Source organism: Sphaeramia orbicularis, chromosome 13 (genome assembly GCF_902148855.1).
Source record: "Sphaeramia orbicularis chromosome 13, fSphaOr1.1, whole genome shotgun sequence".
Lineage (NCBI taxonomy): Eukaryota > Metazoa > Chordata > Actinopteri > Kurtiformes > Apogonidae > Sphaeramia > Sphaeramia orbicularis.
The window spans coordinates 14,535,945-14,553,542 of record NC_043969.1 but is presented as its reverse complement, the minus strand read 5'-3'; the positions used below and the strand labels follow the sequence as shown (position 1 = coordinate 14,553,542).

Below are 17,598 nucleotides of genomic sequence, written 5' to 3'. Positions count from 1 at the left end.
AGAGTTTTTATTTATTTCAGTTAACGAAAATGTTTTTTCAATTTTAGTTTTCGTCATTTCGTTCGTTTTCGTTAACGATAATAACCTTGCTCCCCATGTCTGCATGGGTTCTCTCTGGGTATTCCGGCTTCCCATTGTTTGTCTCTATATGTCAGCCCTGCGATGAACTGGCGAAATGTCCAGGGTGTACTCCGCCTTCACCCGTAAGAAACTGGAAGTGACCCAAGTGACCCCCGTGACCCTAATGAGGATAAAGCGGGTTCAGAAAATGAATCAATGAAAGTTAGACATGTAAGTGTTGACCATATAAATGAAAATATTTATGTAGTACAGACTGTAAACTTCATTGGTTTAACATTAATTTTCTTGCGATTATAGGTACTAGCGGCATTGTACCCGTGGTGTCATTGCATGATAGCGCCCTCCCGTGGTGCAACAGCGGCTTTGTACCTGTACGCCCTCCTGTGCTGCAACATCAATCACACAACGATCGCACATCGATGGGGCGGGGCCAAAACGTGCATTATATAGTAGGATACATTTTATGAAGAGTCCTATGTGCTTTTAACTATGATTATACAGCACAGTGTCACATATTATATTAATAAAATTCTGTAACGCGTAATGGGCTTCACAGGAAGTTTTCACTGTTTTTCCCATTAAGTTTACAGGGATATTCACATGTACAATTTGCAGGATAGCAGCACTTTACAGTTACATGAGCATTATTTTGTGTGTGTGTGTGTGTGTGTGTGTGTGTGTCAGAGAGAGAGAGGCAATATAATCTTTACAACAGTTAACTATTTTCAGTAATAAAAATACGATACAAAAGATATAAGTTCAACTGTCAATATTTATTAAAATTTTAAACCATTCAAACACACATCTTTTCTTCTCTATGAAAACAGCATTACCTTTAAAAAGAGGCCTAATTCCTTTTTTGTGAATAACATTCCCATATCCTATTTTGACTTAATGTTGATGAATAAATCATGTACTTAAGCTTCTGTAAAAAAAAAAAAAAAAAAAAAAAAAAAAAAAACTACTCAAGCATGTTACTGTACAATCTAACACACAATCAGTTTAACCTGCCATATTTAATTAAAAATGATAAAATTGTAGTTTTTAATTCATCTTTTAAACAACATATAAAAATAGATTTCAGTCAGAAAATAAATTGACACTGTAGATCTTCTATTTCATGCCCATAATGCTTCATTTTATGGCAACAAATGATTTCTGTAAAATATACACAACCTGGTCAAAAAAAGACCTCAACTGGATTCAACTAAGCAAATGCACTGTTGCCCATGAAGTTGGAATAAAATATATTTACCTCTTCTCGAGAAATGATTATAACTATGTGATTTATTCTTGATAGATAAAATGTAAGGGCGGCTCAGTATGTAATCACTAAGCCTGGTCAAAGGTGATTACTGATATGTATAATTAAGAATAAAAAGAGGAATGTGTCTGAAAACAAAATTATTTCAATTTTAAGGATAACAGCGTGGTTTAGATCCTTCCATTGGATAAATACTGCAATGATTGATATGTTTCAGCTACAACAGGTTATTTGACCCTAACAGATGCAGTGAGCAGCTTCTTATTTCTTAAACAACAATTTATTAGAAAGCATAAAGATTAAACAATATCAGGATTCATCAGGTTCAAACTGTGAGAATGATTCAGGGAACATGAAACATAATTTTCACATTGAATGTGGTCCAAATAAATACTGCTTATGGGACTTTTTTGGCCAGGCTGTGTATTATATGTATTATATGTATTATATGTATGTGACTGCTTTCTTTTTCAGTACATTTGAGACAAAATAAGCATGTTACAAACTATGAAAAACTTAAAATGCCAGTTTCTCCTGCTCTGTGGCGTCTTTTCTGTCCTCCACACTATCATCTTCAGATGTCTTTTTTGTTGATTGTCTGTGGAAGAGACACACAGTATGCAAAAAAGAAGTCATTAACCAGAATTACAGAACCTTAATATGTGTTAATTATCCCTGTGAAATCTTTATTCAACACATGGCTCATTGATTATTCACAATTTTTGTGTGATTTTTTTTTTTTGCTCTGTTTTGTTAAATTCCCACAAATTACTTTCATATTTTGAGGATTTTGTGGTCAAAAATTTCAGGTTGTAATCAATTTTAAGAGAATATGTTGGGAATGACACTAAAAATATCAGTGGAACAGAGTTGTTCCCAACAACTAAACCTGTTTCAAAAAGGTGAAAATCTCAGTGAAACACCCCATCTGGTTTTAATAGTAAATAAAACTACGTCAAGTGTATTTCAAGGTTTTGTAATAATCATTCTCGAGTATCATTTGTTATTTTCTGCTGCATTCAGTTGCATTTTTGATTTAATATGGTGGAAATGTAATTTCAGATGACCTGAAATCCATCTAAATACAAAACATACATTTCAGTAATCCTGATATGTGCTTATAAAATCAATTTCTAAAAGGATTTTGACACTGACCCCTATGTAACATAAAACAAGCGGACAGATCTTTCTCATTTTCTTATGTTAATTGTTTTTCTCATATTATTGCACACAAACAGATGATTCACAGTATGAAACTAGAATTATTGTATACCATAAAGGCATAAATGTCTGTCAGGATCTGTGCCGGTGTGACTCTCAGCTCTCCCTCTGTCATGATCTGTGTCTGTGTGTGTTTCTTTTCTGTCACGAAGGGGGAAAAAGAGAGGACTCAAATGCACAGTACTGAAGGGAAAAAATAACAAGTTTATTTAACAAAAAAAAATGAAAACCAAACAACGGGAAACCTAACACAAACTAAGACAGAGTCCAGAAAAAGAAAACATACAAAACCTGTATCAGAGTCCGTGGATGAATATGAACAAATGTCCGGGCTATGGAAAGGAGTGAGGAGAAATGAACCAGCGCTGCATGGCTGCAATCCTAATCCTTAAATAGGCAAAAATGTAATTGGCTGCAGCCACGCAGCGCCAGCAGGTGAGTCTGATAATGAAGAGAGGGAGGAGCTGAGGGCACACAGACACAGATCATGACAGAGGGAGAGCTGAGAGTCACACCGGCACAGATCCTGACAATGTCTTTACAAGTCAAAACCTGACACTTTTTTTGATTCAGATCATCACTATGTCATTGTAAATATTCACCAATAAATTCTAGGAAACATCTGATTCACAGTGTGATTTTATTTTATGACATCAGTCAACCTGAGGATTAGTTGGACTTTATTTCACTCAAAGTTATGGGTTTGTGAGGCTAAAACCTCATAATTTGTAAACCCCATTTCCAGAAAAGTTCAGCCATTTCATAAAATACAATAAAAATAATACAATTAAAACTAATATCCCTGATTTGTTAATTCTTCCATCCTTCATTTAACTGACCCCCCACACACACACACACACAAAAAATAGATCTTTAATGTTTTCACTGACCAAGTTTAGATTGTGAGGCCTGTAACATATTTCATTTAATTATACTAATTAACAACTCTAATTCTTGTCCCTTCTTGCTGCTTCAAAGACTCAAATTGTCATTTTCATTTTATTTTTTTCAATTGACCCTTGGCTGTTTTTTTCTAAAAAAACAAGTGACATATGGACTTGTCTGACCACACCACGTTTCCACTGGGAACTCCCATGGAACTCACTTTCTGCACAGAATAAATATATAGTTTCTTCCTTGTGTTATATAGCTTATGGATTTGTGGATCATACCCATTTATCACTGAGTTGCATAATTTGTTTTCATCTTTATTGTTTATACTTTGAAAAAAATAAAAGACATAAAATGAGTTGGTCTATTTTTTTTGTGCTTTTGGATGTTAAATAAAGGTTTGCAAGAATTAAACAAACACAGATTTTGCTTACATTCCAACATTTCTGAAATTTGGTTTTTAGTTCAGTTTAATCCACACTGCCTGTATCACTTTATTAATCATGTAACTGTTAAACTTAAGGGGTGAAATTAGAGCAAATGGACTCATACCCAGATCCCTCGTACTTTCTCTCTCGATAAGACGTGCTCTTCTTCATTAGGTAGAGAAGGACCATGTCACAGAAGAAAGCTCCCTGTTCAATTAAACTTATTTTTAGTGTCTGAATTATCACACTTGTCAAAAAGGCAAAACTTTACTGAAGCAGAATAACATCTGATACTTACAGCTCCCATCAATGCCAGTCCTGACCCTACATTAATGGCTGTTGGGATGATGCTGAACTTGCCTGCCTATGAGTAACAAATCACAGACAAAAAAAAGCCTTCATTTTAGCTTCAGCAGGTTATTTTACATACATTTCACTTTTCACATTTCTCCTACCTTTCCATTCACCATGATGTTAAATCGAACACCGTAGACTTTGAAAAGAGACCGATAGCTCTCACCAGCTTCATTTTTATAATAGCGAGTGTGTCTGTTGGAAAAGAAAATGTATATTAGAAAAAAACAAAAACAAATCTGATCCTCTTTATAATTATGTATATGCTTTGTAATATAGTCTGTATAAGATGAGACTTACCTGAAGTTAAATCCCATTGCAACTGTTTTGTCTGAGCTGATGTCCAGACGAGTAAAGTGGTACCGTGGATGACATCTGGAGTCGCCTTTGTCAAGATCGCAGTCCCACTCTATCATTATACCAATGGAGCCACCCTGAAACACAGACCATTCATACTATTTAACACATGGAGATATTCATTTAACCCATAAAGACCCAAACCTCCACTGGTGACCAGAAGCATCTACTGAAATAAAATGTTTAGTAACTGTTGATCCACTAATCCTATCAATACATTTAAATAATTGGTGTAAAATTCTTTTCATGGTCATGAGATATGACCCATGTGGATGTTCAGAGGCTCCGTAGTTACCGTGGAAACGGCGTCATCTTCTATACTATTGATTCACCAGTAAAACTCATGTAGTCTGATAAATGACAGTGGATGGACATACTTGTTTTATGTTCAGTTATTGATATATTTGCTGGGAAAGTCACTTTTTCTATAGTTTTCTCTGTTTTTGATATAATAACCACCAACTTTAACTTGAGCTTTTTATGAAAATCTATAGGATCAGTAAATTCAATATGGGAAAACACCTGAATTTCACTGAAAAAATGCAAAATTCAGAGAATTTATATTATAATTGTTGGAGCCAAAATACAGTTTTGTTTGTTTATTCCTCTTTTTTGTTTTTACCTTAATTTACTAATTGTTTAGTGGGTGTGGCTGTGATGATTGCCACAGGTGCAACTCATCTTGGGTGTGGCAAACTTGCATATACTTGCTGTGTGAGGTGGGCGAGGTGTGTGAGGACAGCCCCAAACAATTTTCAGACTGTGAAACATGAAAGCGTGAGATTGAGTTGGCCAGCGTTTGGAATGTTTTCTTTTGTATTAAGAAGCCTATTTTGTTTATATGTAGAGAGTATTTGGAAAGACAATTGTGAACTGTGATGAACTCTTGGACTTTATACTGTAAAATAAATGGATTGGCATATCCAAACACAAAGAAACCCAGCCTGACATTCATTTATTCGCGCGTCGAAAATACAACAGGTTGAACCCTTCCACACCGTTGTAGTGGCTTAAGGTAAAGCAACTACAATAATGAATGGTGATAAATCACAAAAAAAAAAAGTTAAATCGAGAGAAAAATTCATTTGGGAACTACCAAAAAAGTAGCCCTGGGTCTTTATGTGTTAAATACTTTGGTATATCCTTTTTTTCTGCATGTGTGCATTTCATGGACAAAGCCACAATCATTTATACATGTAGATAAATGTGAGTGTGGGTGGTATTTACGTACAAATGCAGCCATGTCCTGGAAGTTGTGTCCAGCTCGCCTGGTGATTTCACCCAGTCGAAAGATGGGGCAGTAAGGATGCAGCTCCTCATCGTATCGACATTTCTTCAAATAGGAGTCATCATTTGTTTTGAGAACATTGGACCTCAGAATTAAGAAGAACACAGATGTAAGAGCACATTCTGTGTTTACACAGAGGTGTTCTGGTGAGTTATAAATGAAATACAAGGGAACTTACTTTGAAAAGGCAAATTTGGAAAACCGTATGAAATTCTTGATATAAATGGTGAAGTTTTCGGCATTTGCCAGCAGAGGTCCTCTGTAAACACAGCATGAAAACATTCTCAGTCAATGAGAGAACACAGAGGAATATTTTTTTTTTATTGTCCTGAAAGTGTTTGCATGCTTTTTAAATTTAATTAATGATAAATGGCTCAAGGTTCATTTTTATTGTCACTCATTCCTATGTTTGCACACGAAGGAAAGAAATACAGACTCAGGTCCCAGTGCAAATAGATATAATACATAAAAAAATTTACCATGGTTTCACTTTTCATGTGTAAAAAGTTTCAATGCAGCTCCTTACTGTGGTTTGTATTTCCTCTCAGTGGGACACCAGCCATAAATTTCACAGGTACTGGTTGAATTTTCATCTTTTCTTATGCAGCGACCACTCATAATTCCTACAAGACAGCAGAATTAAACAGGCTTAAGTCATCCAGATCTCCAGATGCATAATAGTACTATAATTGTTGAAGTGTGCGTTTGAAGCAGACATTCTTGTAATACCATGAATACTCCTTTTACTGTCTCTGTTCTGTTTTATATTTGTATATCTTTTTAATTATTTTCACATTTCCAAGAAACACAACAGTGGGAGCAAGAAATGTTTCAATCCAGTCCCTGGGATAAATTTGTGAAATGCAAAAATTACACTGAAGATATTAACAATCAAGGGTGTTCAAATCATTTCAGGTCAATTCAATCTAAAGTGGGTCAGACCAGTAAAATACTATCATAATAAACTATAAATAATGAAAAACGCAAATTTTCTTCTTTGTTTCAGTGTAAAAAAAAAAAAAAAAAAAGGAAAATTACACAAAAATGTTTACATCTATAGACTAGCCTTTTACAAAAAAATGTGAATAACCTGAAATGTCTTAAGAGAAGTATATGGAATTTGAACAATATTCTGCCTGTTTTTAAATGTTTTGTGTATGTGTAGAGCCACTGTGATCTATAAGTTGTGATGCACATGTATCAATAATAAACTAAGGCTTAATATTATTAATATTAAACTCATTTTTCTTCAGAATTTTCAGGTTGTTCACATTTGTTCATATTATGTTCAAGTACAGTTCGTAGATGTAAACATTTTCATAACGGAATTTTACTTTTTTTCACTCAAAAACATAGAGAAAACTTTGGAGTTTACATTATCTATAAGTTCTTATCCTATTATTTCTATTATTTTAATGGTCGGGCCCACTTTATATCATATTAGGCTGTATGTGGAACTTGAACTAAAATGAGTTTGACAGCCCTGATTTAGCTCAAATATTACCGTGACCAGCGTCAACAATCTTTCCCTCGTCACAGTCCTGATCATCTCGACAGTGTCCATTCAGTACTTTGGAGCTCTGAGAACAAAGCAAAAGGTCAAGAACAAAATAACAAGTTTGAACATCTCACTGTACTCCACCATGAGTAATATTTTCATCATGCATCATTATCATTAGTGTGTTTTACTGCCTATTTGTATCATGACACATGGGAGTTTAGGGCTCCCACTCAAGTGCGTTATTTTTCAGGGGCACAGCGGTTGGTGAAAGCTGAAATATACACAAGAGCGATGTTTTATGACTGTGTCACACTTGGACTGGCTGCTGTTGATGTTGGAAAACTAAGAGAGGCTGAGTTTACATACCAGGAAGCCTCTGGAAATTTGAAGGAAAATGACCGCGACTAAATTACACACAACTACAGAAAGACAACAGTAGATACAAACACAAGATATCAATCGCCGTTAAACACCAAAAGCCTTTTTCTGCGGCCGAGCAAAGGCAGACTAGTGGTTTCCTGGCTCTGTTTCTGCTCATTCTCCAGTTTGTTTCTTTGCTCATCTTAATCAAATAATGATTTAGATTTAGTTTATTTTGGAAAAGATTTTCCTTCGAACCTAAAACTCGATCTTATCTTAAACTGAAACTACAAAGGTTTGTTGCCTCTATCTAACCATGTACCTGAGCTTAATCAAACTGCAACTGATATTGAAAATTATTCATTAAAACTTGAGGAAAAAATTTATAAAATGTAACTTTAGTATCTGGATACTTCTATGAAACTGGTCCCTAAATACAGGACATAATGGGCTAAAAATTCAAACAAGATGTAGACTAATGTTATGAAGCAGGTTTGGAAGCACTTTGGGTCTATTTTAAAAATAAATACTTACTGAGATAAAAAAAGAAACAATTTTTCAGATAAAACCCATTTTTATATTGTATTTATACAAAATCTGCATGTAACACGGTAAAAAGGACACGAAAATTATGCGCTAATATTTTTTTTAAAAAATCTTTTTATTCTCTCACAAGTACATTTTGGGAATTGAACTAATTAGCGGCATTGTGCCCATGGTGCCATTGTACGATAGCATGGGAGGCTAAAATTGCCCAGCATACCTCACATTTGAATACGGACATAAAATTGTGCCTAGTAGATAGTCAAGTAATGTTTGTATTCATTTGGTGAGTTTGGCAGCGATCGGGCCTGTGAAGGTCTGCGGTGAGTGCGGACTTGGTCCGAGGTGAGCTGGGACCTGGTCCAAGGTGAGCTGGGATCCGGTCCAAGGTGAGCTGGGATCTAGTCTGAGGTTAGCTGAGACCCGGTCTGTGGTGAGCTGGGACCCTGTTAAAATTGCCCAGCATACCTCACAACATTTGAATATGGACATAAAATTGTGCCTAGTAGATAGTCAGGTAATGTTTGTATTCATTTGGTGAGTTTGGTGACTATCAGGCCTGTGAAGGCTGAGGAAAACCCGTGCAAACGCCCTCTGTGCTGCAACATCGATCACACAACGATCACACATCGCTGGGGCATGGGGCGGGGCCAGAACGTACATTATATAGTAGGATTATGCAAGGGAGAGTGTTTCACAAAAATGACCGCTGATGCAAAATCACTTTTTTTGTATTTAAATAGGCAGGTTCTGCATGTAACGTGAGTGGAAACAATGGGTTACACACAAAACCTGGAATGAGACTGAGATTCATGAAAAAGCCACATGTCTGGATTAGAAAAACCACGAGGATCGTCAAATTTGACACAGTGTTTTTATTTATAGCTGTATATAAGACCATTTCAAGCCGTGTTTTGCAGATAAAATGCACTGACACCTAGATAGCTTTTCATGCCCCAGTTTTGTTCCTATTTTTGGCCCCAATATTTTATTTTAAAAAATCATTAATTTTGGGATGGCTCAGAGTAAGAGTATAATTTTTTTTGCATTTATGAGGTCATCATTAGGTTCATCCTGGGGGGAAATATGTCTAAATTTCTCTTTTACTATTGGGTCTAAAAAAGCTGGCAAAGTGGCAGATACCAAAATGAACCCAGTTTCATAGAAGCACCCATCTCAGTCCTGTAACATAGCCACCTACAAATATTTTACAGGCATTAGAGACATGAATGTCATATATCTTTACCATTTTTTGTGCATGTTTCAGTGTGAATCACAAGAGTAAATAAACTATTTGATTTCAACAGGCATCCAACAATGTGCAAAATACTTAATACTATATGACAATTCCATTATTGACCAGTTTCTGACTAAAAACATCACAATGAAGGTTCTGAGTGTAAAGAGCACATTGATTAGTTATTATTCCTTTTTCTGATCATACTCATACATGGCCTGAGTGTCTTTGTGACACTGGTGGCTGGAATACTTTCCAGATGATCAAATCCCTAAGTACAAGGAGTAAATACAGTAACTTTAAAGTAAACACTCACGTCTCACACAGTTCACATTGTGAACTCAAAGGAGGTTTGAGAACAGAGTGTCTAAACAGCGCATTGTACTCCAGCTACTTACAACAGAAAGAAACTGGAAATGTTATAAAGAATTAAAAAATAAATAAATAATAATGTAGAGCAGCCTTTGTTAGATGACTGGAATTTATGATGGTACTGAATTCATTCTTACCTCTGCACAGTATCCCAGCTTCTGATTTGGTGTCTCTAAGAAATTGGTTATAACAAAAAGAACAGCTTCACCCTATATGTAGAGAAAACACCGTCACTGGACTTTTTACTACTACTGTTACTATATTTTTCCTGAGTCTGAATTGATGCAAGATATTACTGTAGTTTAGTTAAATCCTGAGAAATTTAAGCAGACATATTGAGCAAAAATTAATAATTAAGATAAGTGTACATGAAATAATCACGTCTTTTACCATGTCTTCTTAATTTAACTGAAAATCTACTGAGTCTAGGACAATGCTCTGATATGAATTGGGTGCAGTAGTGTCACTGTTTTTACTTGTGGTGGGATGACGTAGTCCTCCGGCCCCCACACCAGTACACCAGACTCAGAGGTGTTAGTCACTGAAACGCCTTTGAGTTTCGTTATGACAGAGGTCTGGATGGCCTCATCTGTCTCCTGGTAGCCTTTCTTGCTTAAGAAAACCCACCTGTGGAACAAAGCAATGCTTAAAATAAACACTCCTTCCACGGTGGTCAAGCTCTTATTTACCTCATCCTATATATTAACAAAGAAGAACCAAGTTAAGTACAAAACAACCAACTTACGTCTTTTCAAAACCTTCTATAATAAGGTAATGTATTGTAAATACATTGTTATTGTTATTTGTATGTGGTTATGGTTAATTTTCATATAATGTCAAACAAAATATAGACTTTTCCAAACCCTTGGGGACCCCTCAGGACATTTTTGTCAATTTTCTTTTTTGATTTGATGATCATTATGACTGTGCTACAGCTTATGGTATGAATTTATGTAAGAATGTGTCTGTTTTGACATGTTTATTGAATCTAAGATCACAGGTCTATTATACACTCAACCCTCGAGCCACAAATGTACACACAGAAAACTGCTATGAAATCATCATATTTCAATGTTTTGTTCTGCTTTTTCTACATAAATCTTTTAAACCATTTCAGCTCTACTCAAAAATACCAAATGTTCAATATTTTTCAGTATTTTAACCCCTCAAAATCCAACTCAAATCTCACCTCTTCAGATTAACCTACGACAACTGACTGCCTGTTCCATCTTCATCCACCCTTCTTTCATGTTTTCTTTTCTGTATCTGTCTCTGCCTTTTTGCTTGAGCATTTGTTCTTTGTTTGCCCTATTGTATTAGCTCTGTTTCTGTTCTATAACTGCCTTTGCCCCTTTGTTGTGTTTGTTGCTTGGCTGCTTATTGTAAAGGGTCTTTGAGAACCTAGAAAAACGCTATATAAAACCAATGTATTATCATTATTATTATTATTATTATTAAATGCCCAGTTTGAATACACAATGCCAAACACAACACAAATATTTATTTCAGTGTGTTAGTATTTTTTTAATATGACCTTAAAAATGTGGCTTCACTGTAAGTCAGTACAAGACATTTTTACCACGATGGTCCTGCACTGCACAAAAACTACTAATCCATTGAAGTTAGTGTTATTGTTTCAATAATACACAGGTGGACAGAGACCTTGAACTCAGAGAAAATACATTTATACTGTACATCATGTGAAGTGAATGTCGAACCATGAACGCCACAGGCTTCAGACAGTAATGACACAGTTTTGCTCATGTTGTGTTTGCAAACAGGAGCTTAACCAATAGTTCTAAGATTGCACAGATTTGGCAGCTGGTGGCAACACTAAAAGTATTAAATAAAACAAAAAACGGAGAAGATGAACACAGAAAACAGTCATCACTTAGAAGACAGAAAACCTGTAATAAGAGAAAAAAGCAAAATGATAGACTGTTGCTCATAAAGTTGGAATAATTTTGTTTTCAGACACATTTCTCTTTTCATTCCTATTTATAGACGTCAGTAATCACCTTTGACCAGGTTACACTATACCAATAAAGAATAAGTCACATTGTTACAATCATTCATGAAAAAAGGTGAAAATATTTTATTCCAACTTTGTGAATAACTGTGTGTATGACTGGAGGCTGTGGAAAGGTCAGGGTTAAATTTGATATTGTCTATAGATAAATTTGCATTAAAAAATCCAGTCTGTTAAATCTAGATCGTTTATTTTTCTTTTCCTTAGCAACAAACCGGTTAGAAAACTAGAATAACTGAACCTGCTCTTAAAAGATGTGTTGGTTAATTTCAACTTTGTATGAGTCTTAACAGTTTCCACTTACCCTATAATATATCCGATGATTGATAACTGAATTAGTCTGTACAAAATCCCAACTTTCTTGTTTTTCGCAACAATGTACTTTTCCGTTTTGTAGTCGAATAAGGAGAGGAGTCGTGTTTGGCAGATGCTCCCGGCCATCCTGCACATGTCCACGGACACTGTGACCGTGACGGGGACGTCTGCATCGGCGTCGGTGTGGATCCAATGAGGAAGCACGATATCCGGTTACAGCTTTCACACCAATGGACCACACACAAAAAAAAATCGTATCTTTTTACTGTGCTGTCTGGCATTCCCTCCTACTCTCCTTTGAAACTTACCTCACAGTGTTGTTCAGATGTTTTAAATAATGATGTTAAAAGTAATAATAATATCTTTATCCTAGATCCGTCCTGGGCATGACATTTAACTGCATCCACCTGTAGTTTGAACTATTAGTAAGTTGAGTTACTGTTTATCCAGGAGGCTCATCTCATCCATTATCATCACTGATAAACACTAATCTAAAAGATCCACTGGTGTTTATGGTGGGTTGTTTCTGAACACGGCACGAGCTTGTAACTGTTGTGCAGAATTCTACTCCCTGCCAAAAACTGCTCCCCCTTCCTAAATCAGCCATGAAGAGGACAATGTGCACCAAATTCACCCTGTCACAACATTTTCTCCTTTCTGACTGTAGGGTATGAAATTAATTGTGAATTATTCAACCTCTTAACACTATCATAGCTGTGTAGCAATTAAGTAATGAATAATATTGTAAGATATCACAGATATGTTTTTTTTTTTTTTTTTAATCTGGTTAATATTAAAGAATGTGCAAACTGTAAGGTATATAAAACTTTCTAAAGTTAAATCTTAGATACACAACACACAAAATATAGAACAATAAAAGCAGATACTGCCGAAAACTACATCACCCGCGGCTGGGGATGCAGTTTTCGGCACGGAGCAGAATTCGGCACCATGTATTGCCGAAAACTGCATCCCCCATTACAATAAGCTTGCGAAGCTACAGGAGTGAAATGACTTTAGCAGCTCACATTTGGAGGTATTCTGGTGTGACAGGGTGAATTTGGTGCACATTGTCCTCTTCATGGCTGATTTGGGAAGGGGGAGCTGTTTTCGGCAGGGAGTAGAATTCGGCACAACAGTTATTAATCATTAGCTACTAGCTTAACTGGGATGCTGATACAATGCGGTGAAGTTGGGAAAAAGAAGGACAAATTTTGTTGTACCAATAACAAGCGTGTGCTTGTTGAACAGTTGGTGTGATAAATGACTTACTGTCTTTCAGTGGTGGTTTTATATCTCTGTTGGACTGGTGTCTAACCATATCTGTGCCTGACTTTGTGTAAATAGAAACGGTTGACCTGCCGGTCGTGCTACAAGTTTAAGAGAAACTTGTGAACTGTACCATTGTGAGGAAGGGGGTGGGGGGGTTGTAATTTCCAAAACTAAAAAAAAACATGGTTCAACTTTTATTATTATAGAGCCACTTGTATTGTGCTTTCATTGGAGCTTGATGAATTATTTAAAATCATTTTTCTTGTTTTTTCTTGTTGTTTTTTGGGCGGAACAGCCTTATTATTGGGGGGACATGTCCCCCCTGCCCGCAGTATTTCCTTCCAGTCACACATCTTTCAGCAACATCGAGCATTACACTTCATCAATACAAGATGGCGCCAGACGCCAGGTGAACACACTGTCATTTAGGAGGCTAACTGTGTACAATAGTCTTGTAATATTTTTTTGCAGTGGTGTCACAGGTTAACGGTGATGTATGCATAGAAGCACAAAGAGATGTTAACTGTGATCAAATGGGAGCTACAAATTATATGCATTTATATTTACTACAATGATCCATCAGAGATGAAAATGTTCATAGAACCAGGTGGAAACATCCAGAAATTATTGGTAGATAATTTATCACTGAGGATTTGTTTAATGAAAGCTCAGAGCTCCAGGGTGTTTTTCCTGCACCTTACAACCCAACAGTACATTGGCAGTGCCCACACACTCTGGAACACATGATAAGGGGAACAAAAAACAAACAGTAACATTTATAAGTGAATGTAAGAAAAGAATTCACTTTAGTCATCACACAGTAAAGCTTCAATGAAACAAACTTTATTATAAGGCACTGGGTACTCCCACAGTTGTGTTGGTAGCCACTTCGTTTTAGTTTTGGTTGAAATGTACCGAATTTAGTGATGAAGGGAATATTTTCCTCTTCAGCATCATCACCTGCTGGTCAGTTTGGTTTATCATTAAACTTGTTGTCTCTGTTTTCATACTGTGTTATTTATCTCAGGTGCAAAACACACCAGGTTTTCATTTAATGAATTTAAGATGTTTAACTTTTATCAATTCAGGTCGCAGCTTGCCATTGAGGGGTGATAGTGGGTTCTGAAGCCAGACCAGTTGGGACCCACTGGCTAAATTAACTCAGTTTTGATTAATCTAATCATTAATCATTTGTGTGTTACCGACTGATGCAATACATTTAAAATTGGCTCAAGAATTGTCTTTTTCAGTCTAAACTCTGAAATTGTCTTTCATTTTAATTAGCGGGGAGATTATTCATCTAATGTAGTCTGTTCAAGAAATGATTGCAGGTACTAACGAGCAAAGCAGAGCCTTTTTCTCTTTTGGTGAAGACCGTCTATATTTATCAGATAATGCAGTGTTTTTCTACTGGGAAAACATGATGGGTAGTCTTATTAAAACATTGATGCTGCTTGTAAGAGGCTCATATATAGACTGCTATAAAAAAATTGTTTTCTAAGTTTAAAGTAGAAAAAGTCATGTTGTCCAAACTCATTTAGTTCAACATAATTCCAGATTTAAGTACAGACGTAAAACTAACCACTTAAAGTGCTATTTTATTCCCATGTCTATCACTCTGCTCAGTAAGAAACCTTAGTGAAAGGCTTGTTTCTAGTGTGACTGGTCATTTTAATCTGTTCTTAGGGTTGTTTTTTTAATCTTTTTTTGGGGGGGTTATGGTTAGGTTTTAGGTCAGCTTATTATTCCTCTATAGATCTTATGCACTCACTATTGATTAGTTTGTAAGTCAGTTGTTATTTATTTCATATATTGTTGGGACAGGTGCTATAATCTGGTGCAACAGTTTGGTTCACTCACTGTTTTCATGTATGTGTATAATTTTGTACCATCTGCATGTATTGTTCTGCTGTTGTTCAACACTTTGTGGAAGACAAAAATGTCAGAGTGGGAGAGGTAATACCAAACCGGGGGTCATTTTGACCCGAAGAAGGCAGCGGAAGGGTTATGGGTCTTATCTGTTCAGTGCTGGATCATTGTCTTCACTGCACCTCTTCACCCAACAATAAAGGCTCCCACAGTCGTGTGTACTGTGCCATACTGTGAGCGGCGCGGGCTCTGCACACACTGTCCGTGGACATTTGAGGTTTCATAGTCAATACGTTTATCATCCTACACTGTGTGACACCGAGTACAGCGGTTGTAAAAATTGGCCTTTGTACAGACGTGTCTGCAGAGTCAAGTGCACCCAACTCTGTGGGGGCCTTAATCCAGACTTTATCACCAATCCTTCATTCACTGGACTATGACTGCTGCAATCCAGTTTTTCTGTTTGCTCCCCTTGGTTTTTGTTTCTGTTAAGAAATTCATTTTTCTCTTTAGCACTGTGCATTTGAGTCCTATCCATTCACACCCCTTGACAGGAGGAGCAGCATGAGTGAAACATCAGATACAGAGGCACCAGTATCAGATGTGGGACACGGCAACAGATGACTGACAGACAGGGAGCTCAGCCACTGGTTTTATTCGGACCAAATAAAATGATTAATCAGACTTTTATCAGAAATACATGAGAATTAAACATTTTTAAGTTCCAAAACCTGGTGGATTTCTTTGACATTTTAGTTTGCCACACACTTATTAGGGAGCATTTCAAGATTACAAAAGAAAAGTATAAAATACCAGATCGCACAGTATAGCTTTAATGCTGCTCATACAATTACCATGTCATCTAACGGGTCCACCTGTGAGAGTGGAATAACAGTTGTCAGAATTTTGAAAGTTTTCCATCAAGGATTATTCTTTCAATGTGTATTCTAATGTTGGACAAACTCCTTGATGTTTCCACTTCTTGAGCAGACAGCTTCTTTTTTCCTTTGGTAATGTGAGGGATCCTCAAGGTAGTACCACACAAGGCGATCTTATCTCTGATGGTAAATCCACAATCTGATAGGATCTCATCATTTACTTGTAGAAGGTCATAAAATTCAGACTCAGCTGTCAGTTGTTTATCCGAAACATGCCCACCCCAACCTGGGCAGAAAATAGGTACAAAAGTACACATTCAGTACCTAATTAGAAGTACAGATACCTGTGTACAAATGTCTGGTAAAAGTAGAGGGAGGCTACTGATTAAAGTTCTTTACTGAAGACGGTATATGTCAAAAAAGGGCTGGCTCTGAAATGTACTCCAAGTATAAAATAATATACAGTCCTCTGAAGGACATTCCTATTGCCTGGAGAGAAAACACAGCTGCAAAAGTGGAAGCGCAACTGCAAACGAGAAAACACAAACGCATAAGAGAAAACACAACAACATTAACTCTTAATGGGAAAGGTAGGTACCTTCAGGTGGCATCACTTGAAGCTGATTGGATGACGTCACTGTCCATCTCTTTTGTGCATTTGCATTTTCTCTTCTGTGTTTGTGTTTTCTCTTTGTGTCTTCTCGCTGTAGATGATGAAGGATCCTTTCTGCTTCATGTTCATGACATATAATGTGAGTTTATGACCTACAGCTCTCAATAATATAATCTATAATAATAATCTCAATAATCATGCATTTACTTCAGTAATTCTTACTGGTGAACAAGCTAACAGCAGAAATCGACCCACTGATGTCATCAGCTATCTTAAATTCATGATTGACAGTTGTCATTACCGATTGCTGATCAGATTCAGTCAGATGTAACTCAATGCCTCTAGTAAACTTTAATTAAGGTGGTCCGGAGCTGGGTAAGTGAATATCTATGTTTCCACACAGTTTATCATTATACTAGTTAGATGGTAGAACATACCTTCATAGGTGACTTGCACACAATTTAATGTTAACAGTCAGCCTCTAATATTGGAAAACCATTCTGGTCAAATTCACTGATGTTAACACAAAATAATAAATAGATAACTGGCAAAGTTGTGTGCATTCCTTTACTTAACTTTACAGAGACTGTTCACTGTAACATTTTTGGAACATTTTAAGGTGGTGGAGCATTGATCTGACACACCGCAAAGACATCATTCATCAAACATAGAAAAAGAGTTCTGATGTGTGAATGAGAGTAGCATCATAACACACAGGTCTGCAG

General features: G+C 36.3%; 1 protein-coding gene across 1 annotated transcript; it reads right to left on the bottom strand.

Moving 5' to 3' along the window:
• Positions 1 to 1,109: 1,109 nt before the first annotated feature.
• On the bottom strand, positions 1,110 to 12,367 carry p2rx5 (purinergic receptor P2X, ligand-gated ion channel, 5). The gene is made up of 12 exons (XM_030152540.1): positions 12,231 to 12,367; positions 10,374 to 10,524; positions 10,035 to 10,106; positions 7,389 to 7,464; positions 6,411 to 6,507; positions 6,063 to 6,143; positions 5,828 to 5,969; positions 4,540 to 4,673; positions 4,341 to 4,434; positions 4,184 to 4,249; positions 4,010 to 4,092; positions 1,110 to 1,943 (listed from the first exon to the last, which is right to left on the bottom strand). The coding sequence occupies exons 1-12, from the start codon at positions 12,365 to 12,367 to the stop codon at positions 1,862 to 1,864; spliced, it is 1,215 nt and encodes a 404-aa protein (XP_030008400.1). The 3' UTR covers positions 1,110 to 1,861.
• Positions 12,368 to 17,598: the final 5,231 nt, after the last annotated feature.

Coding starts and splice junctions, on each gene's coding strand:
- p2rx5 (XM_030152540.1), bottom strand. CDS start 12,367: ATGGCCGGGAGCATCTGCCAAACACGACTCCTCTCCTTATTCGACTAC. Junction 10,525..12,230: donor ATCATCGGATATATTATAGG/GTAAGTGGAAAC, acceptor TTTGTTCCACAG/GTGGGTTTTCTTAAGCAAGA. Junction 7,465..10,034: donor AGCTGGGATACTGTGCAGAG/GTAAGAATGAAT, acceptor CTTTGTTCTCAG/AGCTCCAAAGTACTGAATGG.